The 27,847-nt window shown below is 37.9% G+C and overlaps 1 protein-coding gene across 2 annotated transcripts in view; it reads right to left on the bottom strand.

Annotated features, from left to right (window-relative positions):
• The window catches only part of LOC135216034 (peptidyl-prolyl cis-trans isomerase G-like), a 303,915-nt gene that overhangs the window by 194,904 nt on the left and 81,164 nt on the right, over window positions 1-27,847 (bottom strand). Inside the window, exons 5-6 of one of the 2 annotated variants that reach the window (XM_064250977.1) lie at window positions 9,228-9,257; window positions 1,074-1,225 (exon numbers count right to left, since the gene is read on the bottom strand). In XM_064250977.1, the coding sequence (XP_064107047.1) occupies window positions 1,074-1,225; window positions 9,228-9,257 (182 nt within the window). The remainder of the gene's footprint in view (window positions 1-1,073; window positions 1,226-9,227; window positions 9,258-27,847) is intronic. The other variant, XM_064250978.1, reaches the window with a different exon arrangement.

Here is a 27,847-nt window from a genome sequence, read left to right as displayed (position 1 = left end):
CCCTGCAAAAGACAGCCCAGAAGGTCGATGGGCGATGAAAAAACGAAAATCAAGTCGAGGAGGTAGCAACAACGTATGTTGACACTACCTGCGACAGAGAAAATCTGGTTCTAGAACGGTAATCGTTTCCTATTTCCTGCCACCCAGCGGCAGGGACGGTAGATCACCTGACCTACCTGCAGCGTGTGCCGCGAAATTCAAATTTCTGTCGGGGACGACGGAGTCTATAGCTAAGTATATATCTGCTGGGTAAGTTCCATGTACAAAATAGTGTTGTTTTACTCTGTCCTTAGTTAGCTTGGTTACTGGTTCAATTATTTACAGAAATTGAAGCTAACTACCAGGTAAATAAATCTATGTTAAACAGTACAATTTGCTTTCATTTCCCAAGACTGTTGAACTAGTCTATTCCTTTTGCCTTCACTTCTCAATATATCATAAATTATTTTAAAAGGTAAAAACTACAATAATGTATGGGAGGAAAAACAGAGGTCCACCTTTATTTTGTTTGTGTATGTACAAAGTATTTTTAAATCTTAAGTATTACAGGCATCCCCAATTTATGACGGGCTCTGTTTTAGCGCTGCAGTGTATGCCACAAGTCAGTGTAAACTGGCCATCTTGTGCATTGCGTATAAGAGAAAAAGGGTTAAATTTTTTTATATTGGTGGGGGTTCCGTTCCGATAGGCTTGATGATAAGAGAAAATCGCCATTAACTGAAAATCTGCGATTTATGGTGCCGATAACCAGATTATGGCACTGATAACCAGTTAATGTTGCCTCTGTTAGGTATGTACTATTGGCGCAATAACATGATTATTGGTGTGGATACCTGGAACTCGGAGCATTATGACGCTAAAAATCACAGATTTTATGGCACGAGACAGCCGGATCGCCATTAACCGGGCTCCCGATAACCAGGGACTGCCTGTATTTTGTTACAAATAGGTTTAATAAAATGGAAAATTGGCTTTGCATCAAGTTTTCAGTTTAAAAGTCTGATGACTGTTGTTTATAACAATCTTCAGTGTTTACAGTTATGCTAAGGTACTGACAAAGTAGAGTTAAATACCTTTGGTTTTGACAGAACGCTGAAGAATCAGTTCTCCACAGTTGGATATGACAGCTGGCTGGAGCGGGCGGCTACGGTTGTCAACGGGAAGATCCTCTATGGCTGCAACTACCTCCTTTCCATTCACAACTCGACCAAACACCACGTGCTTCCTGTAAAGTTTGAAAATTATCAAATAATTGATGGCCTCTCTGAGTCAGAACTAATTTCTTGAATTTATTTGTAATGGTTGAAAAATTACATTTTTATAATAAAGTAAGATTTCATATGTATATACTTACCTAATTACATAGCTATTAGTTTCTACTTAACAGGAGCTTTACATTTGAGATTCGCTTTAGCGCTCTATTGTTTTGGTGCAAGTAAGTGGCCCATCCATTTCTGGGGAAGTACAGGTTCTTTCAACATAGCTAAGGAGCTCAGTTTGTTTATGCTGTATGCCCATGTGCGTGGAGACATTAGGGCTCCGATCATGTAAATACTTGGCAAGTACGTATACATATATATTTAAAAGCTTATTTATTTTATTATAAAAATGTCATTTTTATATAGTATGTAACTTACCTAATAATTACATAGCTGAATCCCACATTGACAGGAGGTGGGAATCATGGACATGAACTACTCAAAAAACATTTATAACTGGAAATGAAGTTGAAATAGATAAAAAGCTAGCATTGTGGAAATGCTTGTTGTTACCTCACCAGGTGAGATAGCTGGAGCAGGAAGATAATGTGTCTGGTCACAGCTCATATTGACCCATAAGGACATGGTCATAATGTCAGGCAGAAGTTGCCCCAACTTTAGCGGGAGCTTTGCAGCCAAGGAGTACTCCGATGGAGGCCAAAGCAAAACAAAATACAAGTACCCTTGCCCTGGGTGTGATACAGAAACACCAAAACGACCATAAAAAACTTTGTTGCCTGCATGCCAAATTAAAAAACAATACCCATCCATTCAAAATAAATGACTGATGGGTACTCCAGGTACCAAGTACTCCCAGGCTTCCAAAAACTTAAATGATTTTAAACACGACAAGGAGACAGAGGAAATAGAAGTACATGGTACTCCTACCCCTCATTCCCTAGTACTACCATGCCAGGCCATGGAAAAAGGACCTAAAGTACTGTAGTCTTTGAATACTGTTCCACATTGCATAAGTAGTGGTTATGAAAACTGATCAATGAGGATAGATTGCATTTAAAAGCCAAAGATGTGGTGGCTACTGCCCATATGTCATGGACTTTTACCTTAAACAAGGGTAAGGCATCTTCCTGGATACCCAAGTGAAACTCGATAATTACATCTCTCGGGAAGAAAGACAGCATTCTTGGAGAGAGGACATGCTGGGGTTTTAATTGAACACCAGAGGTTATGAAATTACCCTCTGATCTTCTTTGTTCTTTTGAGATAGTGTTTTAAAGTCCTCACTGGGCATAACACTCTCTCTTGGTCCAAAGGACCAAGTATTCCAGTAAGGTTCTTGATAGTGAAGGCACAAGGTCATGGGGTTGGAAGGGTTCTCCTTCTTCACTAAGAACCCCTGATGAACGTGCACTGCATCTACTTGAGAAAACCCAACTTGCTTATCCAGAGCTTGTAGCTCACTGATCCTTTTTGCTGTAGCCAAAGCGACCAGAAAAAGTTTTCAAGATAAGTCCCTAAAGATGAAGTGTGAAGTGGCTCAAATGGGGGACGTGATAGCCAAAGTAACATGACATCTAAGTTCCAAGAAACTGATGTTTGCGTATTCTGTTTCAAGGTATCAAAAGACTTAATTGAATTGGATATAATCTGATTTGAGGCTAGATCTAAACCTCTATGCCAGAATACTGAATTTAGCATAGATCTGTAGCCTTTAATGTGGATGTTCTTAGACCTTGACCAGACTTCAGGAAAAGTAAATTGGACTATAGATGTTTCAGAAGAGATGCCATGTCTCCTGCACCATCTGCAAAATACTACCAACTTAGTCTGGTAGGCTTTGGTAGAAGAGTCATGTCTACACTTAGTAATCGCATTTTTTTTGCAACTCTCTTGAAAATCTTTTCGCTCTGACAAGCTTCCTGACAGTCTGAAGCCTGTTGGAACACGAGTGGATAAACCTTGATGGAAACAGTTGAAATGATGTTTCTTGAGCAGGTTTTGTTTCTGTGGAAGGAGCCTTGGAAAGTCTGTCAGAAGTTCTAAGAGGTCTGGAAACCATCCTTTTTGTGGCCAAAAAGGAGCAACAAGGATCACTGACGTGTTGCGGTGAGATTGGAATTTATTTATGACTTCCCTCACTAGACTGAATGGTGGAAAAGCATAAACCTCTAGGTCTGACCAATACTGGAGCATCGTATATATTGCCCATAACTGAGGGTCCGGGGCAAGGGAGCAATACAGCTGGTGATGATTCCTTGACGTTGCAATCAGGTCTACCAATGGCTTTCTCCACCATTTCCAAAGGTTGGTGCACACCTGTGGATTCAGTTACCATTCCATGGATAGAACCTGTTTGCAACAGCTCAACTCGTCTGCCAGAATGCTCAACTTGCCCTGAACAAAGTGGGTAGGAATCTGGGTGGTGGTGGTTTTGAGCCAAGAGGAGAAGAGTGTGTTCCTCAAAGATTCTGTATGTATGCCAGTGCGAACATGTAGTTCCGCTATTACCGAGTTATATGTCACTGAAGCAAAATACTGGAAAGCCAGGTGAATCAACTTCAGTTCCTTTATGTGTACATGGAGTTTCCCCTCCTCTAAAGACCACATTCCAGCAACTTCCAAGTCTCCTAAGAATGCTCTCCAACCCAGATCCGGTGTGCCGGAAAACATGTTAGGGTTGGGTTCAACTGATGGAGTGACTTTCCTATAAGGAATCTCCTTCTTCAAGCCACCACTGAAGGTCTTTTGTTTCAAGAGTAATGGGGGGGAAGATGAACGAATCTGGTAAGAGTTTTCCTGCTCCTACTGACCTTTAAGAAGAATCGCAAAGATCTTGCATGCAGTCTCCCTAAAGGCACAAACATCTCGATGGAACAGAGGGTTCCTAAGAGGCTCATCTAAGTCTTGGCTGAGCTGAGCAGGTCTGGAGATCAAGAAAGTGTCAGACTTTCTGAACACATGATAGTACCGGCAGCCCCTGGTTATTGGCGCTGATAACAGAGTACTGGCGTTGATACATATCTAACTGAGGCGTCATTAACTGGTCATCAGTGCCAAAATCTGGTTATTGGTGCTGGTATGCACTGAAAATCGCTGAGTTTCAGTTATCGGTGATTTTCGCTCACCATCAAGCCATCAGAATGGAACCCCTGTCGATAACCAAGGACTGTCTGTACTCTCTTGTTGGGGTGGAAAAACCCGAAAATTCAGAGTCTATACTCATCTGTCTAATGTCATCCCTAAATACTGTCAATTGATTTGGGGCTAATTGGGATTTCTCTCAATTGATTACAATACCCAAGTCCTGGGCAAGGTGAAGTGTTTTCAGAAGGTCCTAAGCACAATTCTTCTTGGATGAAGATCGTAGAAGCCAGTTGTCTAGGTATAAGCATACCTTGATGCCCATCTGGTGGAGCCATTGCGATAGAGGGGCAAGTACTTGGTGAAGACTTGAGGGGCTGTGGATTGACCAAAGCACAGAGCCCAAAATTGGAAGACCCTGTCCTGGAACACAAACCTCAGATACTTCCTGGATTCCAGGTGTATTGGGATATGGAACTAAGCATCCTTCATGTTGATGGATACCTTGCCACACAGCAGAGAGAACTGAATGGTTTGTCTGCATCTTGAACTTTGTTGTCTGCACAAAGAAGTTCAAAGTGCTTACGTCCAGGACAGGTCTCCAACCTCCCGGTGGCTTGGGAACTATATATAGGTGGTTGTAAAACCTTTCTGAGGATAAGTTATTTACCACCTCTATTGCTCTTTTCATGAGAAGAGCTGACACCTCTTTTGAGAGGGCAGAAAATCTCTCTGAAATTAGTCTTGAAGAGAAGGGCAATCCTCGATTTTCTTAGTCAAGGGGTCCACAGTCCAGTCAAGGATGAAACTAAAAATTTCAAACGCTAAAAGTGTCATCACTAAGTGGCCCAATTCCTTGGGGGATACATGATCTCAGCCGAGTCGAACGAAAACCTGCGTGCAGGATCAAGCAGGCCAGAGAAGTTCCCTTAGGAAGAGGCAGGGACTTGCAAGAAAGGCACTTCCCCAGTTGCATAAGAAAGATATCTTCTTTTCAATAATCGAGACAGAGGAGAACAAAACAGTCTTGCCCATTTCCCTCTTCCTGGATAACCAAGAGTCAATGGCTAGAAAAGCCTGTTAAAGCCTTCTAATTTAGGAGGGATGCAAAAGACAAAGAAGGCTGCTCTTGTTCTATGTCCTCCTCTGCTGAAGAAATAGGTGCAGGAGCAGTCTTTTTGGGCTTCCTCTGGCACCACAGGTGTAGACAAAGGCTTCATCAGAAGTTTCAGAATATTATCAAAATGAAGATACATCAGGATAAGTGAGAGATCCTGAACTGGAGGCAGAGGTACAGGGTGAAAGGTTGGAACAGTTCAACAATAGGTGTTGAACGCACATCTGTCGCTCCCTGAATCATTATAGAAGGTGGCTCTGATATGGGTTGACACGCTGTTAACCCTTAAACGCCGAATGGACGTATTAAACGTCGAGTCAAAATCTCCCCCGATTTCCAAATGGACGTACCATACGTCGGCTCAAAAACGTTTTTTTAAAAATTCGCGGAAAAATACTTATAGGCCTACCAGCCAAAAACTTTTGAATCACGCGCCTTGGGGGATGCTGGGAGTTCACGGATCAAGGCGTTCTTTTGTTTACAATCGTTACGCAGGCGCGCAAGGGCGAATTTCTTTCTTATCGCACTAAAAAGTATCAGTGACAAATCTCAAAAATTATTTTGTCACTTTGACATAATTTTTGCACCATTTTAAATTATCCGTTACATGAAGTATTATATATGAAAATGTGCGCAATTTCATTTAGAATACAACAAAAAAATACTCATGATTGTAACTTTTATCAGTTTTGAAATATTTCCATATAAATAACGATGTGCCAAAATTTCAACCTTCGGTCAACTTTCAATCTACCGAAATGGTCGAAAAACGCAATTGTAAGCTAAAACGCTTATGTTGTAGTAATATTCAACTATTTACCTTAATTTTACAACAAATTGGAAGTCTCTAGCACAATATTTCGATTTATGGTGAATTTATGAAAAAACTTTTTCCTTACGTCTGCGCGGTAACATACATGCGATTGTGGTAATGTTTGCACCATTTTAAAATTAGCCGTTACATAAAGTTTTATATATGGAAATGTGCGCAATTTCATGCACAATACAACTAAAAACAACCCATGGTTGTAGCTTTTATCAGTTTTGAAATATTTTCATATAAAAAATGATAAGTGACAAATTTTCAACCTTCGGTCAATTTTGACTACCGAAATGGTAGAAAAACGCAATTGTAAGCTAAAACTCTTATATTTTAGTAATATTCAATCATTTACCTTCATTTTGTAACAAATTGGAAGTCTCTAGCACAATATTTCGATTTATGGTGAATTTATGAAAAAAATAAAATTTTCCTTACGTCCGCGCGGTAACTCTTCCGAAAAAATCATACGTGCGATTGTGGTAATGTTTGCACCATTTTAAATTAGCCGTTACATAATGTTTTATATATGAAAATGTACGCAATTTCATGTAGAATACAACGAAAAATAATTGAAGGTTGTAGCTTTTCTCATTTTCGAAATATTTGCATATAAATCACGATAAATAGAAAAAAACCACGTTCGGTCAACTTTGACTCTACCGAAATGGTCGAAAAACGCAATTGTAAGCTAAAACTCTTGTATTTTAGTAATATTCAATCATTTACCTTCATATTGCGACAAATTGGAAGTCTCTAGCACAATATTTCGATTTATGGTGAATTTATGAAAAAAACTTTCCTTCCCTCCGCGCGCGGATTCTCCGCCATAAAACTCCGAATTGCGTACATCGAATTCTCGGAAAATTTGCTCCGTTTCATATTGGGCATTTCATAGAGTTTTATATATGAAAATGTGCGCAATTTCATGTAGAATAAAATGAAAAATATTTTAAGGTTGTAGCTTTTCTCATTTTCGAAATATTTGCATATAAATCACAATAAATAGAAAAAAAACCACGTTCGGTCAACTTTGACTCTACGAAAATGGTCGAAAAAACGCAAATTGTAAGCTAAAAAACTCTTACAGTATCGTAATATTCAATCATTTGTATTAATTTTGAAACAAATTGGAAGTCTCTAGAACAATATTTAGATTTATGGTGAATTTTTTAAAAAAACATTTTTTTACGTCTGCGTGTTACAAATTCGTACATCATTTTGTGATAATATTTTTCCGGTGTTGCTTTTATTGTTTTACAATATATTATATATCAAAATGATTGCATTTTAGTGTAAAATACAACGAGAAACTCGTTAGCTTTACCGTTTTTTGCACAGCGTGATTTTAATACAATTATGTATGATTTTTTTTTTTTTTTCGCTACCATATATCGCATTATTTACATATGATAATGATATTATTTTTCATTTCTGATGATTGCATACTAAATTTCAGACAATGACAAAAAAAGGAGCCAAAAATGAACTCTTAATCTTCAAAACTAAGCGCGCTGTGATTTGTTGAAAAAATTATTTTTTCCGCTTCCGCGCTCACTCAAAACCGGCTCCGGAATTCGGGGGAGTTTTTTATTTTTACCGCTTCGGCGTTTAAGGGTTAACTGAGAATCCATTGGACACTGAGGAGCCACTGGATGCTTTGATCTCATGGGATGATCTGCTCCCTTTGGACATCTGGGATCCACTTGGTGTTCAAAGACCATTTGGCACTTGGGAGCCACTGGGAGTTCTGTGTCATCTCAAAAGCTACAAGAGGGCTCTTAGTCCCTGTGGTGCTTACAAGGGATTGAGGGAGTACAAGGGATTGAGGGAGTATGTCTCTCTATTGTGAGCCTTTTCAATGACCTGGAATAATTTTGAAAAGTCCAAATGTGCCCTTTAGACCAGTCCAAGTCTGATCCAATGGATAATAAGGTGTGAGGCTCCACTTGGATACTTTTCCAGTGGTTATCCACTGATACCTGGGAAATAGGGACAGGTTCGATTGGTGAAGCAACTACTCGTGGGTAAACCCCACCCACCTCCCTTGGACTTAAGGTTTGCCTCCTGGCAGGTTTCAGGGAGTTTGGCAGGGACCTCCATCTAGGAGCATCGGTGGGGCAAGTAGTCATGGGACCTTCACTGAAGCTCCTATTTGAGAGACAGTATTCACTAAGGCATCAAAACTTTCTTGTCAATCTAGGCTTCAAGACTGGCAAAAGGCACTAGGTTCAGGGGATGGGAGCCAGATAATGGAGTAGAAGGGAGCACCATAAAACTGGGAATTACAGAAAAAGCGGTCACAAGTATCGAATGTATAGGTTTTGGTGAAGACGACACTAATGCCTTACCCTTGGCTCTAGCAGCCACCCTTCTCTATCTAGTCTTTTCTAACTTGTCTAAATGAGAAGTTAAAATTCCCCATTTACCATCATCCGCCTTTACACTCCTCACATGTCAAGTCGGAGGAACAAATCTGTCTTTGGCAATAATAACAAATGCAATGCAAACAACGGTTACAAGACACACTAGCGTCTGACATAAGTAGTTCCAGATCAATATAGTCAAACTAAGCAAAGTAAATTTAGCACAGAGGTTATCAATGTACAGAATACTTCACCAAATCCTTTGACTATTGGCAAAACCATCTGATGAACAATCCTGACAATCAAAACAAAAGCTGCTTAACAACCAATGTTAGGTCATTGAGTGACAAAAACGAGCTGAGCTCTTCAGCTATATTGTACCTGTACTTCCCTGGAAGTGGTCAGGACACTAACATGCACCAAAACAATGAACCGCTGCCGCGAATTTCAAATCTAAAGCTGCCGTTAAGTAGAAACTAATAGCTATGCAATTACTTGGTACGTTAAATACATAAAACAAAATCCTTCATTTGCATATTCGGAGGTAGTACAGCATATAAAATATTAGTCACTATTTCAAACCAGCAAATGAATAACACAGAGTAAGTTTCTGAAACACTTACCCATCTAGATGCGGAGAGGGCTGGGTTGTTCTACAGGAAGGACAAAACGATCATTACGGTAGAATAACGAAGAATGAATGTCAGACACAGTGACAAGGCAAGGGGCAGAAGTCAAACCCACAACCACCTGCCTCTGCCTGGCTAGCGGACTGTAGGGAAGAACATAATGTTACCCACCAAGCCAGACAACAGCATGCTAACACACCTCAATTCTTATGAAATCCTCAAGCGCAGAACTTTGATCGGTCCCATAATGGAAAGCAAAAGTATTTTAAACCTAGTCCTAGCTTAGATCCTTCCCTTACAGCCAAAATTTATATTTAATATCTACTCTTGGGAATTGCTCGGTTATAGTACTGCAATGCTATATGGCGATGGAGTCACGCATTTAGACTCTAATAAGAACTGTTTACAAGACTACAGTACCAGCACTGTATCAGTACTCAACGATGTCTATACAGTACTAGTAAAATCAAGAAAGTAAACAAGGGCATGTCATACATCATTACATATTATAATTCAAAGGTTTAATAGGGCCACCAAATCCCATCTGTAAATTTGCTAGGCTAGCTCACAGATCTATTCTTGACATAAATGAAAATTGGAGCTAAGTATTAATTTAAAAAGTTGGATAGCAAAGTAGAGTCCTAAGGAGCAGAGCTTAGAATTAAAGAAAACAATATACCTACAGGCTTGAAAAATCACTACAAATAATTATTACTATGTACTGTGAACAGTGTACCCAACAAGGCACTTCCATACAAAAATGCCATAAATCAACCTTGTGAATGCAAAATATAACTAAAGTGCATCTGTCTCTCAACTACTAATTACTCCTGCGATATACTGTATGATACAAAAATTTTTTAATGAAAATTAATTTCAACTAAAAACAAAATAGCACACAACTCTGACCCTCCTATTTATTATGAAGTTTTCCTCTCTTGACAGTATACACCTATTGGGAAGAGAGAAAGATATTCTAATGTGGAGAAAAGGGGTTTCATTTTTCCTTTTAAACAAAAACAATGTTCGCTATGCAAGTATAGTTAATATATTGCCTTAGTTTGCAAAAGTCTATTTAGAAAGAAAAGCAGCTGAAACTGAGGCCAGCTTAGATTGTGATTACAGGCAATCCCCAGTTATCAGTGGGAGTTCCATTCTCGGCAGGGTGCTGATAAGCGAAAACTGCCATTTAGCCGAAACTCTGTGATTTATGGTGGGGAGTTTTGGTAAATAGCACCTCTGTTAGGTATGTTATGGTGCCATAACATTATTAGATGCCAATAACAGAAACTCGGCCTGTTATGGTGCCATAAATCGCCGATTTTATGGCGCTAGACAAGCACCACAAAACCGGATCGCCATTAACCAAATCCGCCAATAACCAGGGATTGCCTATACTATAAGATTATTATTATTATTATTATTACAGTGGTACCTCAGTTTTCGTACATAATTAGTTCTGGAACCTCCTACAATATCCTAAACGTACGAAAACTGAAACAATAATAATCCATAAGAAGGAATATAATGAAAAATAGTATTAATGCATTCCAGACCCCCCAAATATTAAAAAAAAAATATATATATTTTAAAGGGAATAAACACAATTCTCATTTACAGGAAAAAAAGAATGAGACAAATATAATGAATAATGAACATTTAACACCACTCTTACCTTTATGGAAGACCCTTGTTAGCGTACGGAAGATGGAGAGGAGGGGAGAGGGAGGAGAAGAGGTTAACTGTTTGGAAGGGGAATAACCCCCATCCAGAAGGACTTCAGGTATCATGAACCTTTCTGGGGTTACATCTTTAGGTATTTTTAGTGGCACTGTCTCACGTTACCTCTTCTCCACTTTTATTTTTTACTGCACTAGGACCAGCTGAAGTGTCAACTGTACCCCTGTCAAATAACAAAACTGTCCAGAAACATTTGTTCTGACGTCTCTTTAATATCTGCCCTCAAATGATACAAAGCGTTGTCATTAAACATGTTAGAGACAAGGATTACAGCGTCTTTGTTAGGATGATGTGTCTCAAAAAAATTTTGTAAATCACTCCACTTTGCAAACATTTCTTTGATCACTGAAGTAGGCACAGTATCCCCTCTCTCTTCCTCATCTGCCGTCTGTTGCTGTTCTTGTTGAAGGTCTTGCAGCTCCTCCGTGGTTAGCTCTTCCCTGTGGGCATCCACTAGGTCTTCCACATCCTCGCCACTCACCTCCAAGCCCATGGACTTCCAAAGAGACACAACAGACTCCACAACAGGTGTAGGGTTGTCGGGGTCAGCCTCAAACCCCTCAAAATCCTTCTTGAGGTAACAGTGCCCATAATTTCCTCCATGCAGAGTTCATTATTCAGGAAGCCACTTCCTGCCAAGCCTTGGCTATAAGGCTAATGCAGTTGAAGATACTGAAGTGATCCTTCCAGAACTCTCTTATGGTTAATTCAGTGTCTGAGGTCACTTCAAAGCACCTTTCAAATAGTGGCTTGGTGTAGAGTTTTCTGAAGTTCGACATGATTGCTGGTCCATGGGCTGGATGAGGAGTGGTATTAAGGGCAAGAACTTCACAGTGATGAATTGAAATTTTTATCCAACAGCTGGTCTTCCAAGCCAGGAGGATGCGCAGGAGCATTGTCCAATACCAGGAGGCAATTCAGACACAATTGATTGTTAATGAGGTATTTTTTTTTTTAACACTTGGGCTAAAGCCTTTATTGACCCAGACAACGAAAATTTGTCTTGTGACCCATGCCTTTTTATTGGCCTTCCACATCACAGGCAATTTATTCTTTATGAGACTTTTTTTTTTTAACATTTGGGGAGTTTCAGAGTGATACACAAGCAGGGATTTCACTTTGAAATCCCCACTGGCATTTCCACAAAACAAGAGAGTTAGCCATGAGAGAGAGAGAGAGAGAGAGAGAGAGAGAGAGAGAGAGAGAGAGAGAGAGAGAGAGAGAGAGAGAGAGAGAGAGAGTAATTTTCGGGAATAATTGAGAGTTTAGTGTTTTCGTGTGTTTGGTGTTTTGTGTTTGTGTTTGGTGTTGCTGTATGGTAGAGTGTAAGGCATGTGTTTTATCTGAAGAGTGAGCGAGCGAGCTGTTGAGAGAGAGAGAGAAAGAGCATAAGTGGTGGTTGGACAGTTAGCAATGGTCTGCTTGTTGGACAATTGTTTTGGGTTGTCTGCCGGCGGTTGCTGAAGTCAGTCTTGGATCGGTGTCTGTACTGGACAGATGTTTTTGGCAGCAGTCTTGGATAGTGTTGATGCTCAGTTGTTGTTGTACTGGTGCTTGAAGGTTGTTGTGCTTGTGTGTTGGAAGGTTGTTGAGCTTGTGAGTTTCTGCTGAGTTGTGTATGAGTTGTTGAGTGTTGCTGGTAAGCTGTTGTGATTTCTTGGTGTTGTTTGTGAGTGGTTGTATGTGGACGTGTAAGGTTGTTGTTTTGATGTAGTTGATGTTTATCTGCACAGTGATTTGTTGTGTTGTTGTATGGCTGTGGTACTCAGTTGGTTGTTTTGTGCTGTGATTCTCAGCAGTTGTCGTCTCGACAACTGCATCAGTCATTGATGGCGAGTACAAGAGTATGAAATTTCTGTATGTATCTGTTGGTGAACCAATTGTCCTGCCAAATAAAGTAACATAAAGGGGAAAGTGTGGTTGAGGGTCTTTTTGAGAGTCGGTATGATTAACATAACTGTGGGAAGCTTTGCTTGCTTTGTTGTTAGCTCTGATCCCACCACACTGTGTGATGTAGGTCCGCTTTGGCATTTTTTCTAAAACAGGCCTCTCAAGACCTGTTGTGGGAGCAATCCTTCAGCCTCAACATATTCTCTGAATTCACCAACGAATTCTTCAGCAACATGTTTACCCGAGCTCGCAGCCTCCCCCAGTATGACACTATGGATGACCACACACTTTCTGAATTTTTCAAACCAGCCTCTGCCAGCCTTGAGAGCACTAAGAGCAGCACTTGTTGTTTGTATTTTCTTACTTAAATCGGCATATAGCATCCTTGCTTTCTCACAAAATGATCGCTTCAGACACACTATCCACCACTAACTGTTTTTCATTGATCCACACCAACAACAGCTTTTCAACATCTTTCAATAGTTGCGATCTCTGCTTAGAAAATGAGGTGACCCCTTTCCCAACATCAACTGCCTTGATTTCAGCTTTCTTGCTAGGATAGAGCCGATTGTCGACACTGACTTGCCATACATCCTAGCGAGATCAGCTACACGTGTCTCACTTCCATACTTCGCTACAAATTTTCTTGAATTCTATCATATTTCTGGTCTTTTTCATCGAAGGGGTGGTGCTTGCACCTTTCCTGGGCCCCATGATGACAACTTTGCAATGAGTTTTATGGCAAATATTGCACAAAACTCAAGAAACACATGCAGTGATGCGGACCAGGAGCGTGGAGATGCTGCTTAGGTGAGAAACAAAGTCAGAATAAGAGAAAACGGGATGCTTTGTTTGGGCACTTCATACGGGGTCCAGTCACGCGCTGGGCCCTGGATGGGGTGTTACCAAGTGTACGAAAACCGAGACAAGATTTTGGACAAAAAAGTCTACGAAAACCAAAATGTACGAAATGAGAGGCGTACAAAAACCGAGATTCCACTGTATTATCATTATTACTGTTGAGAATCTGAAGCCAGAGTAGCACTAAAAATATTCAAGTAGAGTTAAAAAAATTGTTGCCAGTTCTGTGGCTTTTAATTCTCTATTATAAACTAATTACAGGGTTGCCTTGTTTCATTATTATTATAATTATTATTACTATAAAATAACCAACACACATGGAGCTTACACTTCTCACTCATATAAAAAATTTTTTTTTAATGCAATTTTTATTTTTCATAGGCATAAAAACCAGAGCCTTTTTTTGTAGTACAGTGCCCCCCCCCCCCCCCCCCCCCCCCCCCCCACCCCCCCAGTCGTGGAGGATGCGTACCAGACTCCCCACGAATTTTTAGAATCTGTGAATAATTGGAATCCCTATAAAAAGGCTGAAAACAGCTTATTTTGGTAGGTAAAACTCAAGAAAACCACACTACAAATTTTTATACCGGTTTTTTTTAATCATTTTATCACAAAAATTGCGTTTTATGATAATAATAATAAAAAAAAAAAAAAAAAAAAAAAAAAAAAAAAAAAAAAACTGAATTTCTGGATATTTCTTATAAAGCAGGGGTTTCAAACTCAAATCCTTTCGAGGGCCAATTATGCACTTGGTTATTGTCTTGAGGGCCATCAAAGATTTGGTAATAACTTATTCCTTATGACTCGTTTATTAACATTTGCAATAAAAGAGCCTTATTGCCAGCAGTTATAATGAAATAAATTAATAAATTATTGTCATATGAATGAAAAGTAAAACTTATTATGTCTCGTTTTAACAGTTTAATAACTTTAGTTAAATTTTCCTCAGTTCTAACAGTTATAGTAGCTCGAGTTGAAAAATCTTTTGGCACCTCACGGGCCACTCAAGACCATCCCGAGGGCCATGAGTTTGACACCCCTGTCATAGAGAATTACTACAAATAGGCGAATTTCCGGCGAATAATGGGTAGATATGGTCCAAAGAGAAATCCATTAATCCGTGAGTCGGCGAATCCGGAGAACGTGAATACGAGGGGGGGGGGGCTGTATTCTCAATATGAGCAGTAATAGATAGGTCACTGAAATTTGATAACAAGGTAAAGTCACCTCTCAATCAATGTGTGTTTAAATAACGCGTTTTCGATTTAACAAGAGCTAGAAAATATCTAAAAGTTTTAAAAACATGCAAATTTAATTTAACGTGAGTTGGCGCCCGAGCGTTGTTTTCCCATCACCCGCATATCAGCACTGCAGACGACGACCATCAACATAAAAACATAGCACAGTATATGTATTTATCAATAAAGTGAAAAGCTTTGTTTATCTATTAATAAAGAGAAAGATTTTATTTATTAATACAGGCAGTTCCCGGGTTACGATGGGGGTTCCGTTCTAGAGATGCGTCGTAAGCCGAAAACCATCGTAAGCCGGAACATCGTCAAAAATCCTAAGAAAACCTTACTTTTAATGCTTTGGGTGCACTGAAAACTATGTAAACTGCATTCTTATGGCATTTTTCACCAAAAAAACCTTCAAATATTGATTATTTTGCATTTTTGGTGTCATATTTCATCTGCCAGATGAGCGTTGTAGGCGTCGTAACCCCGGAACATGCGTCACAACCCTGGAAATAATGTCTGATGAATATAATTGAGAAACGCCTAACCTTGAAACGTCGTAACCCGGGGACTGCCTGTAAAGTGAAAAAAAATTGGACACAAAACAAGAATCAGCTTCATTCCAACATTGGCAAAACTGAGCGATGTCGCACTGCTGATGGCTACGTATAATTACACACGTAACGAATATGCATCTTTTCCACGAATCTTTTAAAAAGTTATACATTACTTCACTGTATCCAATAATATTGTATGTTTTCTCATATTATTGTATTATAAAATAATAACATAGCAGTCAAGTGTTTTTGTTTGTAAATCAGTTGATGGCAAATATGAGTTTATTTTGCCGTATTTAACTCAGTTCTGTGCAAATTCTCTTGCTTTTAGTTAGAATAAACGAATATCTAGATATGAGACAAGGTCATTTTTAGTTAAACAACGAATTTTTAAGTGTTAAATATGCTTGAATAAGTCTTGTTATGAACTAAATAATTTTTTCCATTAACAGATTGCATTGGGAGCATGTTTATTGCGTTAAAAAAAATAGGTGATTCCGTTTGCTATTTTCAATTGATTTCATTGTAATACGAGCTTTAGGTTATTTATCTTTTACTGGCGTGAAAACAAGAGTAAAATTTGTTGTTTCAAGCCCAGTAGTTTTGATTATAATGATTTTCTCTCGATTTTATCAAAAGTTGTTTGATGGCATAATGTTACTGAGGCTTTATCCTTGTTGCCGATGCATGATAATAGTCATTAGCAGCTTGAACAGCTTTATCAGCTTTAGCTACAACTTGGTTTAAATTTAACAGCAAATTTCCTTGCTGATCTTTGATCTATTACAGTAATACCTTGGGTTACGAATTTAATCCGTTCCAGAACCTGCTTCGTAACCTAAAAAATTCGTAACCCAAATGGATTTTCCATAAGAATGTTTATAAAAAAGCAAATAATGCGTTCCATCCGACCATGAATAACCATTTCAATCATATTTTCCATTTATTTTTGTTCACTAAGGTTAAAATGAAAATTCGTGTAGGAATTACATAAAATATAAAATTGAAAGAATGAAATTAAATATAAACACTAGATTTAATATGCATACACAGTAAAACCTGAACTTTACCTTTGGCGAGTGTGGCTGCTGGCTTGACGAGACGGGAGGAGGGGAGGGTGAGGAGGAGAGGGTTAGGGCTTGGGGGGGAAATCTCCCTCCGTGAACACTTCTGGAAGACTTTCTGGTTCTTTCTCTAGAGAGCACCGTTCACTACGATCACTAATTTTACGCTTACGCAACACTATGTTGTCTTTCACAATTTTGAACAATATTTTTCTATGAGCAAATTTTCTACATCGTCGAGAATAGTAACGGGCCGTTGTTTCGTCAATACTGTGACACCTTTTGATGCTTTACTGGCTTTAATTTCTTCATTTTTCTTCAAAATAGTGCAGATCGTTGATTGCGACCGCTTGAAGAATGCTGCAATGTCTTTCACGCACTCAGCCTTTATCATGCATTTGGATAATTTCCTTCTTCATTTCGACTGTAAAATCATCTCCTTCTTCATCTTATGCTTTCCTTCTTGCTGCTTGCCTTCGTCATCTTGGGAGCCATTGTCTTTAGTATTTGGGTAATAGTAATGTATAAGCACTATCACGGAAACACAACACGTGCGCAAATCACTAAGCAAATTTGAGAGCGTATCACGGACAGATGCGTTCAATCTTACCGCCAGCGAGATATTGAAAGAGTTATGGTTTAAAAAGGGTCAAGGGATGCGTAGGAGGAAGTCACGTGACCCTCGTTAAGTTTTGGCCGAAAAAATGCATTCGCAGATCCCACGCTCATCCGATGTAAACAAAGCAGGCGTTAAGTTTTGGCCGAAAAAAATGCGTTCGCAGATCCACGCTTCATCCGATGTAAACAAATCAGGCGGCCTCCCATGATGGACCAATTCGCGCATTCGTATTCCAAGCGAAATTCGTATTCCAGAATGAGGGCGTCACTTCGTAAGTTAAAAAATTCGTATACTAATCGGTTCGTAACCCAAAGTATTACTGTACAAGTAAAGTTATAACAAAAATATATCAATACTATTCAACATAATGTCGTTTATAATATAACTACCGAAATCGTTTACTATCATACAATGGTTGAAACACAAGCCAAACGGATGTTGCTGTTATCCAATTCGGTTGTACTTAGCAAAAAAGCAACATAACGTCGTTTATAACATAACTACGGTAATCGTTTACTATCGTACAATGGTTGAAACATAAGCCAAATGGATGTTGCTGCTATCCAATTCGGTTGTACTTAGCAAAAAAGTACAGTTCCCAAAGTCCAGGAATGTAACCCCCCCTTGTTCCTGTTATTTCACATGGGAAAAGTATATTTAAAAATAATGCGTTTTTAATTAACGTGAGCTTTCCAGGAACATAGCCCTCGCGTTAATTGAGAGATGACTGTAGTTAGCTGATGGTAGGAGGATAAGTGTGGAAAGAGCCACAGCTCACCTGTAAACAAGCAGTTCCCTTCAGCATCAGGAACTCAGTGGGTTGGTTCAGGTGAGATTATGATAAAAGGCTCTGGTTTGAACACCTAGGATAAATACAAAATGATATTTTCCAAATTAGTTACTTGTTCCTACCAAAGTACAAACTATTGCCTCTTACATAGGGGATTTATTCCTTAAGTAGAAAGTTATCTCTCAGCTGGCTGGTAAGTTGAATCTCCACCCAGAAAACGTCATATTCCCAGTCATACCAGTACAATGGTAGGGGACTGAGGATTCTCGATAACTTCCAAGTTGTTCTGCCACACATGGAATGACAGTGTTAGAACCCCCAAGCTTAAGTTAGAGTGTCCAAGATCTTGCTCGAAAACAAAATCTTCAGGGAATCAAGTGACAATGTGTAGTGACACAAGTCAGAGGGTAGCTAAATCTGGCCAATATAAATGAAATGATGGGTTCAGATATAGCTCTACCACTGGTGCTCCCCTCTTGTTAAAGGTATAAGAAGAGGTGTGGGGGAGATTTTTTCAATTCAAAGTTGACTAAGTTGTGTTTTCCACCGTTTCTCAAAGTTAAAGGTGTATTGTTCTGCCAGACACAAGATAAAACTCCAATTTGAAGCATCCTAATAGGTACAAAATTGCAATTTGGAAGTGCAGGTGGATACTGAAAATTTCTGTGGTGCAACGAAAACTTAGTGTCTGTTTTCTTCTATATTTCCCAGACATTATTTTTTTAATAAACTTTTGTTTCATAAACATGATACATTATGTACAATATGTTTTCCCTCAAAGATTTGCTGGTTCTGAACTAGCATTAGTAACTTTCTAGTGTCATTATTGCATCTTCTTTTGTTTATCACCTTTACCAGTGATTTTGTGAGTGATTTTTTTTTGGCTAACAAGTGCTGTTTTATCATAAAAATATGCTCAGAAGAAGTTGTCCATCGACAGGAAGCAATCTCTCGAAATATTAGTGAACATAATGTAAGAAAGAGGAAGCAGAAAGTAGTATCCGCACCCATTGATCACGTGGGCCATGGAGAACACCACACAACATCAGTAGTGTTGTCGTCATTTTCTCTTCCGACTACGTTAGTCTTTTTGTGAACATTAATCTTTAAATTTTACCATTTGTTTAGTTGTTACTCTCATCAAGATGCTGATGAAGATAAATTTACATTAGTGCCATCTGATGAAGCATTTACAATATAAATGAAGGTGTTTGGACAAGACAACATAACAATGCAATGAGAGATTTAAATGGGCAACTGCTAATAACTGGCTATGTAAGATCACAGAGGATATGTTGGGCAGGACATGTGTTCAGAGATACTAAAAGAATTTGGGAGTGAGAATTCTGAGAATAACTGGAAGGATGCAGCACTCAACAGGGGAACATGGAGAGGTATGGTGCAAGCGATCTTGGGCAACCAAGAGGAGTGCGCGAGTGAGTGAGTGAGTGTGTAGGCTAACAGATGAAGAGGAGTGCAGAGAAGAGGGGGAAGAGAACGTCAACATTGATGCAATCACTAATGCTCAGGTGCCGAATTACAAAACACCTTACTAAGCACTTATGTGAAGAACATAATGGATAAATTAGGGGACAGTGCAAACAATGACATTAAGATAATTTTGTTACCGATACAGAATCTCAGAAAATTAATTAGGAAAAACATTATGTGGTGACTGTCAGACTTGATGTTGGGGAAAATGGTTTTGATGTTACCCTTATTTTGGAATGCAAGTGTGAAGAACCAAATAAGCTTATTTCAGTTATTTAATATTAGAGGGGATAATATCTCTGAGAATAGAAGACAGGGGACCAGGAAAGCTTTGCGTGTGATAGTAAGAAAAACTTTGCGTTTTATCAATACATTAGTTTTATACACCCAAATAAATCTCTATAACACTGCTATTTCTGAATGGATGCGAATACTTTAACAACCATTATAATTAGTGATTATTTGGGAAAAATTCTGCAAACTTGTTTTTCTTATTTCTTTACATTATTTTTTACATATAATATTTAATATAATTCTTTGCTTTTTTTTGCTATTTACTATTTCTAATTCTTATAGAACATAAACAAAACAAAACTTTATTCATGCAATTTGTTCTTTATGATTTAAACTCTTGAGCTGGTTTTTCAATTTTATAAACAGATTGATAAATAATGGTGTTCAGGTTTTCAAATTGTAGGAAAAATGTATAAAAACAAAAATATTCAAAATAAAATTAATTTTTGCTCCCACAAAGGTAAAAATTTGTGTACACATTCCTTAAAACACTCATTTTCATTACAAAGCTAAGGATAACGGGGTAACCCAACCCAATCCCCCTTAAGGGGAGAGGAGATGATCATCTTGTCAGCTGAAGCTCTACCACTGACTGCTCAACTGAGTAGTACTCACCTGCATCTGTTCCCAGACCAGCATGTATTCTGCCAGAGCTGCTGCTCCTCAGAGAGAAGTCAATCATTATAAAGTGGTCCCCCCGTATTCGCGGGGGATGCATACCAGACACCCCCGTGAATAGTTAGAACCCACAAAAAATTGGAACCCCTATAAATATGCTTAAAACATTCTATTTTGTTAGTTAAAACTCAAGAAAAACCCACTAAAAATTTTTATACCAGGTTTTTTTTTAATAGTTTTATCACAAAAGTACATTAAAAAAAAAAAAAAAAAAGGAATTTGTGGATACTATTTCTCATAGAAAAATACCACGAATAGGCGAATTTTCCGTGAATAATGCGGGGAAATGTTCCAGAGAAATCCGCAAATGTGTGTCAGCGAGTCCGGAGAACGCGAATACAGGGGGGTCCACTGTACCATCCAACCCCAGCCTTACACCCTTCAAGCAACTTAGGTGAGATGCTTTTCTGTTCAAAAGCAGCTTTGGTGATCGCATAATCTGTACAGCAGCCACCACAGGCCCAAAGAGATGTCTAGGGACCTGTGGTAACATCCCACATGTGAACATGGTAAAGGTGGTTTGATAATCAAGATACCTGCCCTTACTGCCTGTGCTTCCAAAAAAAATTGCTCTGAAATGCCAAGGATGGTTCCATGCCCCTTGACTTCATGAGGTTGTATCAGAATTGTGTACGTAATTGTGTAATTTGCCAAAAGCGTCGTAAGGTAATTTAATTACAGCACAAAACCAACAGGAAAAGGTGCTCCTGGATATCCACTTCTTGTGCTTGCCAGCACAGTACCACAAAAGGGAGGTACTGACACTATCCTAAGAGGTTGGGTCCAACTTAACCCTCTTACGCCTAAGCCCTAAAAATCAAAACGTCTCCCGTATGTCGAGGCAGGTTTGGAGTGAGCGTGGAAGCGGAAAAAATAATTCTGTCAAAAAATCACAGCGCGCTTAGTTTTCAAGATTAAGAGTTCATTTTTGGCTCCTTTTTTTTTGCCATTGCCTGAAGTTTAGTATGCAACCATCAGAAATGGAAAAAAATATCATTATCATATATAAATAATGCGATATATGGTAGCGAAAAAAAAAGATTCATACATAATTGTATTCAAATCGAGCTGTGCGAAAAACGGTTAAAGCTAACGAGTTACTTTTTTTTCGTTGTATTGTACACTAAATTGCGATCATTTTGATATATAACACATTGTAAATCAATCAAAGCAACACAGAAAAAATATTATCACAAAATGATGCATGAATTCGTAACGTGAGGACATAAAATATATTTTTTTATATGCAAATATTGCAAAAATGAGAAAAGCTACAACCTTCAAATATTTTTTTTGTATTCTTCATGAATTTGCACACATTTTCATATATGAAACTCTATCAAACGCCTAATATGAAAAGGAGCAAATATTAGGAGAATGCGACGTACGCATTTCAGAGATTTGCGGCCGTGAATCGGCGCTCGGAGGGAAAGAAAGTTTTTTTTTTAAATTCACCATAAATCTAAATATTGTGCTAGACACTTCAAATTTGTTTCAAAATGAAGATAAATGACTGGATATTACTAGATTGTAAGAGTTTTAGCTTACAATTGCGTTTTTTTACTATATTTCGGTAGAGTCAAATTTGACCAAACGTGGTTTTTTTTCTATTTATCGTGATTTATATGCAAATATTTCGAAAAAGAGAAAAGCTACAACCTTCAATCTATTTTAGTTGTATTCTACATGAAATTGCGCACATTTTCATATATAAAACTTTATGTAACAGCTAATTTTAAATGATGCAAACATTTCGACAATTGCACGAAAAAATTTCAGATTTTTTTCGGAAGAGTTACTGCGCGGACGTAAGGAAATTTTTTTTTTTTCCCCCATAAATTCACCATAAATCAAAATATTGTGCTAAAGACTTCCAATTCATGGCAAAATGAAAGTAAATGATTGAATATTACTAGAATATAAGAGTTTTAACTTACAATTGCATTTTTTGACCATTTCGGTAGAGTCAAAGTTGACCGAAGGTTGAAATTTTTGCACTTGTCGTTATTTATATAAAAATATTTCAAAACTGATAAAAGCTACAACCATGGGTTGTTTTTAGTTGTATTGTGCATGAAATTGCACACATTTCCATATATAAAACTTTATGTAACGGATAATTTAAAATGGTGCCAACATTAGGACAATCGCACGAAAAAATTTATCGGAAGAGTTACCACGCGGACATAAGGAAAAAGTTTTCTCATAAATTCAACATAAATCGAAATATTGTGCTAGAGACGTCCAATTTGTTGCAAAATGAATGAAAATGATTGAATATTACTAGCATATAAGAGTTTTAGCTTACAATTGCGTTTTTTGACCATTTCGGTAGTCAAAGTTGACCAAAGGTGGAGATTTTGGCACTTATCGTTATTTGTATGAAAAAACTTCAAAACTGATAAAAGCTACAATCATGAGTATTTTTTTTTTGTATTCTAAAATGGTGCAAAAATTATGTCAAAGTGACGAAATAATTTTTGAGATGTGTCACTGATACTTTTTAGTGCGATAAGAAAGAAATTCGCGCTTGCGCACCTGCGTAATGATTGTAAACAAAACAATGCCTTGATCTGTGAACTCCCAGCATCCCCCAAGGCGCGTGATTCAAAAGTTTTCGGCTGGTAGGCCTATAAGTATTTTTCCACGAATTTAAAAAAAAACTTTTTTGAGTTGACATATAATACGTCCAATTGGCATACAGGAGACATTTTGACTCGACGTTTAAGACGTCCAATCGGCATAAGAGGGTTAAGCAATACTTTATGTCACACTTCTCTTCTGAACAGCCTGATAAGTCTTGGGTAGAAAAAAATAAAAGCTCTTGTATCTCTCATCAGGCACTGATGGTTTCTGGGCTTTTGCCATATATCCAAGAAGATAGAAGAACAAGAGATTCCAACCCCATGAGTACCAGATAAAAAAAAAAAGCTGTTACTCACCCATACACTGTGTTAAGATGAAGGTTAGCAGGAAGGCTGAGGGTAAGATCTCAATCTGAAGGGCAAGTGGGAAGGGAAACTGTCCTCCCCTGCTTGTAGATGTAGGCCAATAGGGTCACGTTGCTCATCAACAGTAAGGAGTGATCTCCTCACATGATCTTGGAATGCTGGCAGGACTAAGGGTTTATAAGGCGCCTGAATTATATACTAAGAAAGATGTCATGTCACACGTAAGAGGCTCAAACCCCTCAGGAGGACCAAGACTCCTTGAAGTTACTTAAAGGCATAGACATACAAATGAACAAAACTCCATCGAAGGAAGACTCAATCTATGACACCACTCACAAACAATGAGCCCCTTCACTGACCAGGAGAGTAAACAATATAAAATCTCTTTGGGAGCTTGCCAAGCGAGCCAGAAGAATGGGATACCACTTGGCACAAGGTCAATAAGAAGATATCGGGGTCATTCCGAGTCCTGGTGATCAACAAACAACTGATCAGATGAATGGAGGAAAGGCAAAAAGGTCCACACCATACCAGTGGTGCTGGAGTGTCTCCTCCAGGCCACCCAGGCATCTGGCACCAAGTACATGAACACTGGGTGATTCCTGTTTAGACACATGCATGTGCTATAAATTGGAAACTATTTAAGTGCCCCCTTATTTACGCGTTTAACATTTCCATGGTCCACTTTGTCATGGATTTTTGTGGAAAACATTATTCACTTTTCCACCAGGACCTTTCACTAATTTGTGGATTTTTCTTTGGTCAGTATCTAAAATTATCACTAATTTGCTTTTTTCACAGAACAACTCTGTGTACAGTGGTCCCCCCGTATTCGCAGGGGATGTGTACCAGACCCCCCTTGAATAGTTAGAACCCGCGAATGTTTGGAACCCCTATAAATAGGCTAAAAACAGCCTATTCTGTTAGTTAAAACTCAAGAAAAACCACTAAAAATTTTCATACTTGGTTTTTTTAATAGTTTTGTCACAAAAAGTGCATTTTATGATGGAAAAAAAAAAAAAAAAAAAAAAAAAAAAAAAAAACAGGAATTTGTGGATATTTCTCATAGAAAAATACCGCGAATACGTGAATTTTCCACGAATAATGCGGGGAAACATTCCCGAAAGAAATCCGCGAATGTGTGAGTCCACGAATCCGGAGAATGCGAATACGGGGGGCCCACTGTATTCACTATTTACTGTATTTTTTCATTAAAATATGAGACCTTACCTTACCTTACCTTACAGTTCGTTCGGGTTGCCCCAGGTCCCTCAGTGTGAGGCGCCTCTAATGTCTACCAGAGAGTTGCTAGTACATCTTCCGGTATATTTTGCATCTTCCAATCTTGGATGGTCTGGGATGCAGTTTAGATATTTGTCGAGCTTATTCTTAAACACATCTACGCTCACTCCTGATATATTCCTCAGATGAGCTGGCAACGCATTGAATAGACGCTGCATTATCGATGCTGGTGCGTAGTGGATTAATGTCCTGTGTGCTTTCCTTATTTTTCCTGGTATAGTTTTGGGCACTATTAATCTACCTCTGCTTGCTCTTTCTGATATTTTTAGTTCCATGATATTTTTCTGTTATTCCTTCTATCTGTTTCCCAAGCCTGAATTATCATGTAGCGTTCTCTTCTCCTTTTCTAGACTATATAATTTTTAAGGATTGTAGTCTTTCCCAGTAGTCTAGGTCCTTAACTTCTTCTATTCTAGCTGTAAAGGACCTTTGTACACTCTCTATTTGTGCAATATCCTTTTGATAGTGTGGGTACCATATCATATTGCAATATTCAAGTGGACTACGAACATATGTTTTACAAAGCATAATCATGTGTTCAGCTTTTCTTGTTTTGAAGTGCCGTAACAACATTCCCATTTTTGCTTTACATTTTGCCAACAGAATTGCTATTTGATCATTGCATAACATGTTCCTATTCATCATCACACCAAGGTCTTTAACTGCTTCCTTATTTGTGATTGTCTCATTATTAGGTCCCCTATATGCATATAGCTTCCTTCTCTGTCTCCATAATTTATTGATTCAAATTTATCAGAGTTAAATACCATCCTATTTACCTCTGCCCAATCATATACTTTGTTTAAGGTCTCTTTGTAGAGCGTTCCTATCTTCATCACAAGTAATTTCTCTACTTATTCTGTGTCATCAGCGAAACTACTCACTACCGAATCCTTAACATTACTGTCTATGTCTTCAATCATAATAACAAACAATATTGCAGCTAGCACCGTACCTTGTGGCACACCGGATATTACCTTGGTTTTCATCCGATTTTCTCATCGTTTGCAATAACTATCTGTTTTCTGTTGTGTAAAAATTCTTTTAACCATCTTCCTACTTTATCTACGATATTGTTTGTTTTCTAATTTTCTTTGCTAAATATATTATGGTCTACTTTGTCAAAAGCTTTTGCAAAGTCTAGATAACCACATCGTTTCATTTCCGCTTTTCATATTTTTGAATAGTTCTCACGGTGGACTAACAGTTGGGTTTGTGTACTTTTTCGGGTACGAAACCGTGTTGTCCTATATTAAACAAATTATTTTTTATTAAATGTTTCATAATATTTTTCTTTCATTACCCTTTCATACACTTTCATAATATGTGATGTTAGACTCACAGGCCTATAAATTACTTGCCTCTAGTCTTGATCCACTTTTGAAAGTAGGGTGATATATGCTAATTTGTGCTCATCATAAATCTTGCCTGTATCTACACTTTGTCTTAATAATATTGCAAGTGGCTTTGCGATAGAATGAACTACTTTCTTTAACAAAATAGCAGGGACTCCATCCGGCCCTGCAGCAGCTCCATTTTTAATTTCATTAATTGCCTGCACAATATCAGCTTCATTAATTTCTATGTCAGCTAAATATTCACTATTTTCTTCCCTTACTTCTATATCATTATCTTCATTATCTATTCTAGGGGTGAAATTCTCTCTTATATCGTTCTGCCAGTATGTTGCAAATTTCCTTTTTTCATTCGTTAATCTCCCTTCAATTCTCAGAGGGCCTATTTCTATTCTTCTTTTATTCATCTTCTTCGCATATGAGTATAATAGTTTGGGGTTTTGCTTGATATTTAATACGGTTTTTTCTTTTTTCTTCCAAGTCCCGTTTTTCATTTTCTTTTGATTGTATAATCTTTTGTTCTGCATTTTCTATCTTACTTTTTAGTTCTATAACTTTCCATGCATTTTTTTTCTTTTGCAAGACCTTTTTTCCACTTTCTGATTTTCTGGAACAAGATCTTTATGTCTCTTGGTATGCATGAATGGTGTTTACTTTTTCTTCTTCGGTATATATTTTTCCACTATTTTCTCCAATATTTTATATAATATCTCCGTATTTACCCTTATGTCATCACTTACGAAAATGTTATCCCAATCTTTGTTTAATTCTTCATTAATTTCTGACCATTTTATATTTTTACTGTAGAAGTTGTATTGTTCCATATCCTTCCCACTTTTTCATTTCTTGCTTATCTCTATTTTCACTTGCTTTGGAATGAAGAACTGTTAATTCTATGACAATTATGGTCTGAAATACTCGCATTATAAACTATTATTTCTTTAACATAATTCATCTCGTTCACAAATACTAGGTCTAAAGTATTTTCCTTTCTTGTTGGCAGGTGATTTATTTGTTGAATGTTGTATTCTAGTAGCATAATCTAATAGCTTTTCAAAATTGCCTCTTATCTTCTGCACTACTATTACTCTCTTTTTTTATATGTATAGTACAACCACAATCTCCTATTCGTTCTTTCCATTCTACGAAAGGAAAGTTGAAGTCACCAGATAGGAGAATAGTCCAGTCCTTGTGATTTCTACATATATCATCCAATTTTCAATTATTAAGTCAAACTCTTTAGTATTAGGAGGTCTATATATTACTATGTTCATCAATTTTTCAGATTCAAATTCTACCGCTATTAGTTCACATTCTGAGTTACTATATTTCTCATATATTTTTCCTTGTTTTTTTGTCTTTCCCATATATTGCGGTTCCCCTTGATTCCTATTTTTTTCTATCTGATCTATAAGTTTGGAACCCTTTTATTTGATCATCATTCCCAGTCTCTTGGGAATACCAGGTTTCACTTATATTCATTATATCTATTTTCATTTCATTTTGGGTTAGTTCTTCTAAGTACTCTATTTTTCTTTTTGAGTTACTCGTAACTAAACCCTGCGCATTCATCACTATGATGGTTTGCGTGTTTCTCCTTCATTTAATAATGGTAGTAATAAGGATTTCCCTCACCAGTCTCTTTCTGGTATGTTGTTCTTTTTTTCATTTCCAGAAATTCTGACATTAAAAAATCCAAACTTTTCCATAATATTTGATCTTCCTTCATCATAATTATTCATTTTGTGTCTGAATCTGCAATTTTCTCCGTTTCTGCAATATCC

This window comes from Macrobrachium nipponense, chromosome 6, assembly GCF_015104395.2.
Source record: "Macrobrachium nipponense isolate FS-2020 chromosome 6, ASM1510439v2, whole genome shotgun sequence".
NCBI classification, from domain to species: Eukaryota; Metazoa; Arthropoda; class Malacostraca; order Decapoda; family Palaemonidae; genus Macrobrachium; species Macrobrachium nipponense.
This window is presented reverse-complemented; position numbering and strand designations above follow the sequence as displayed.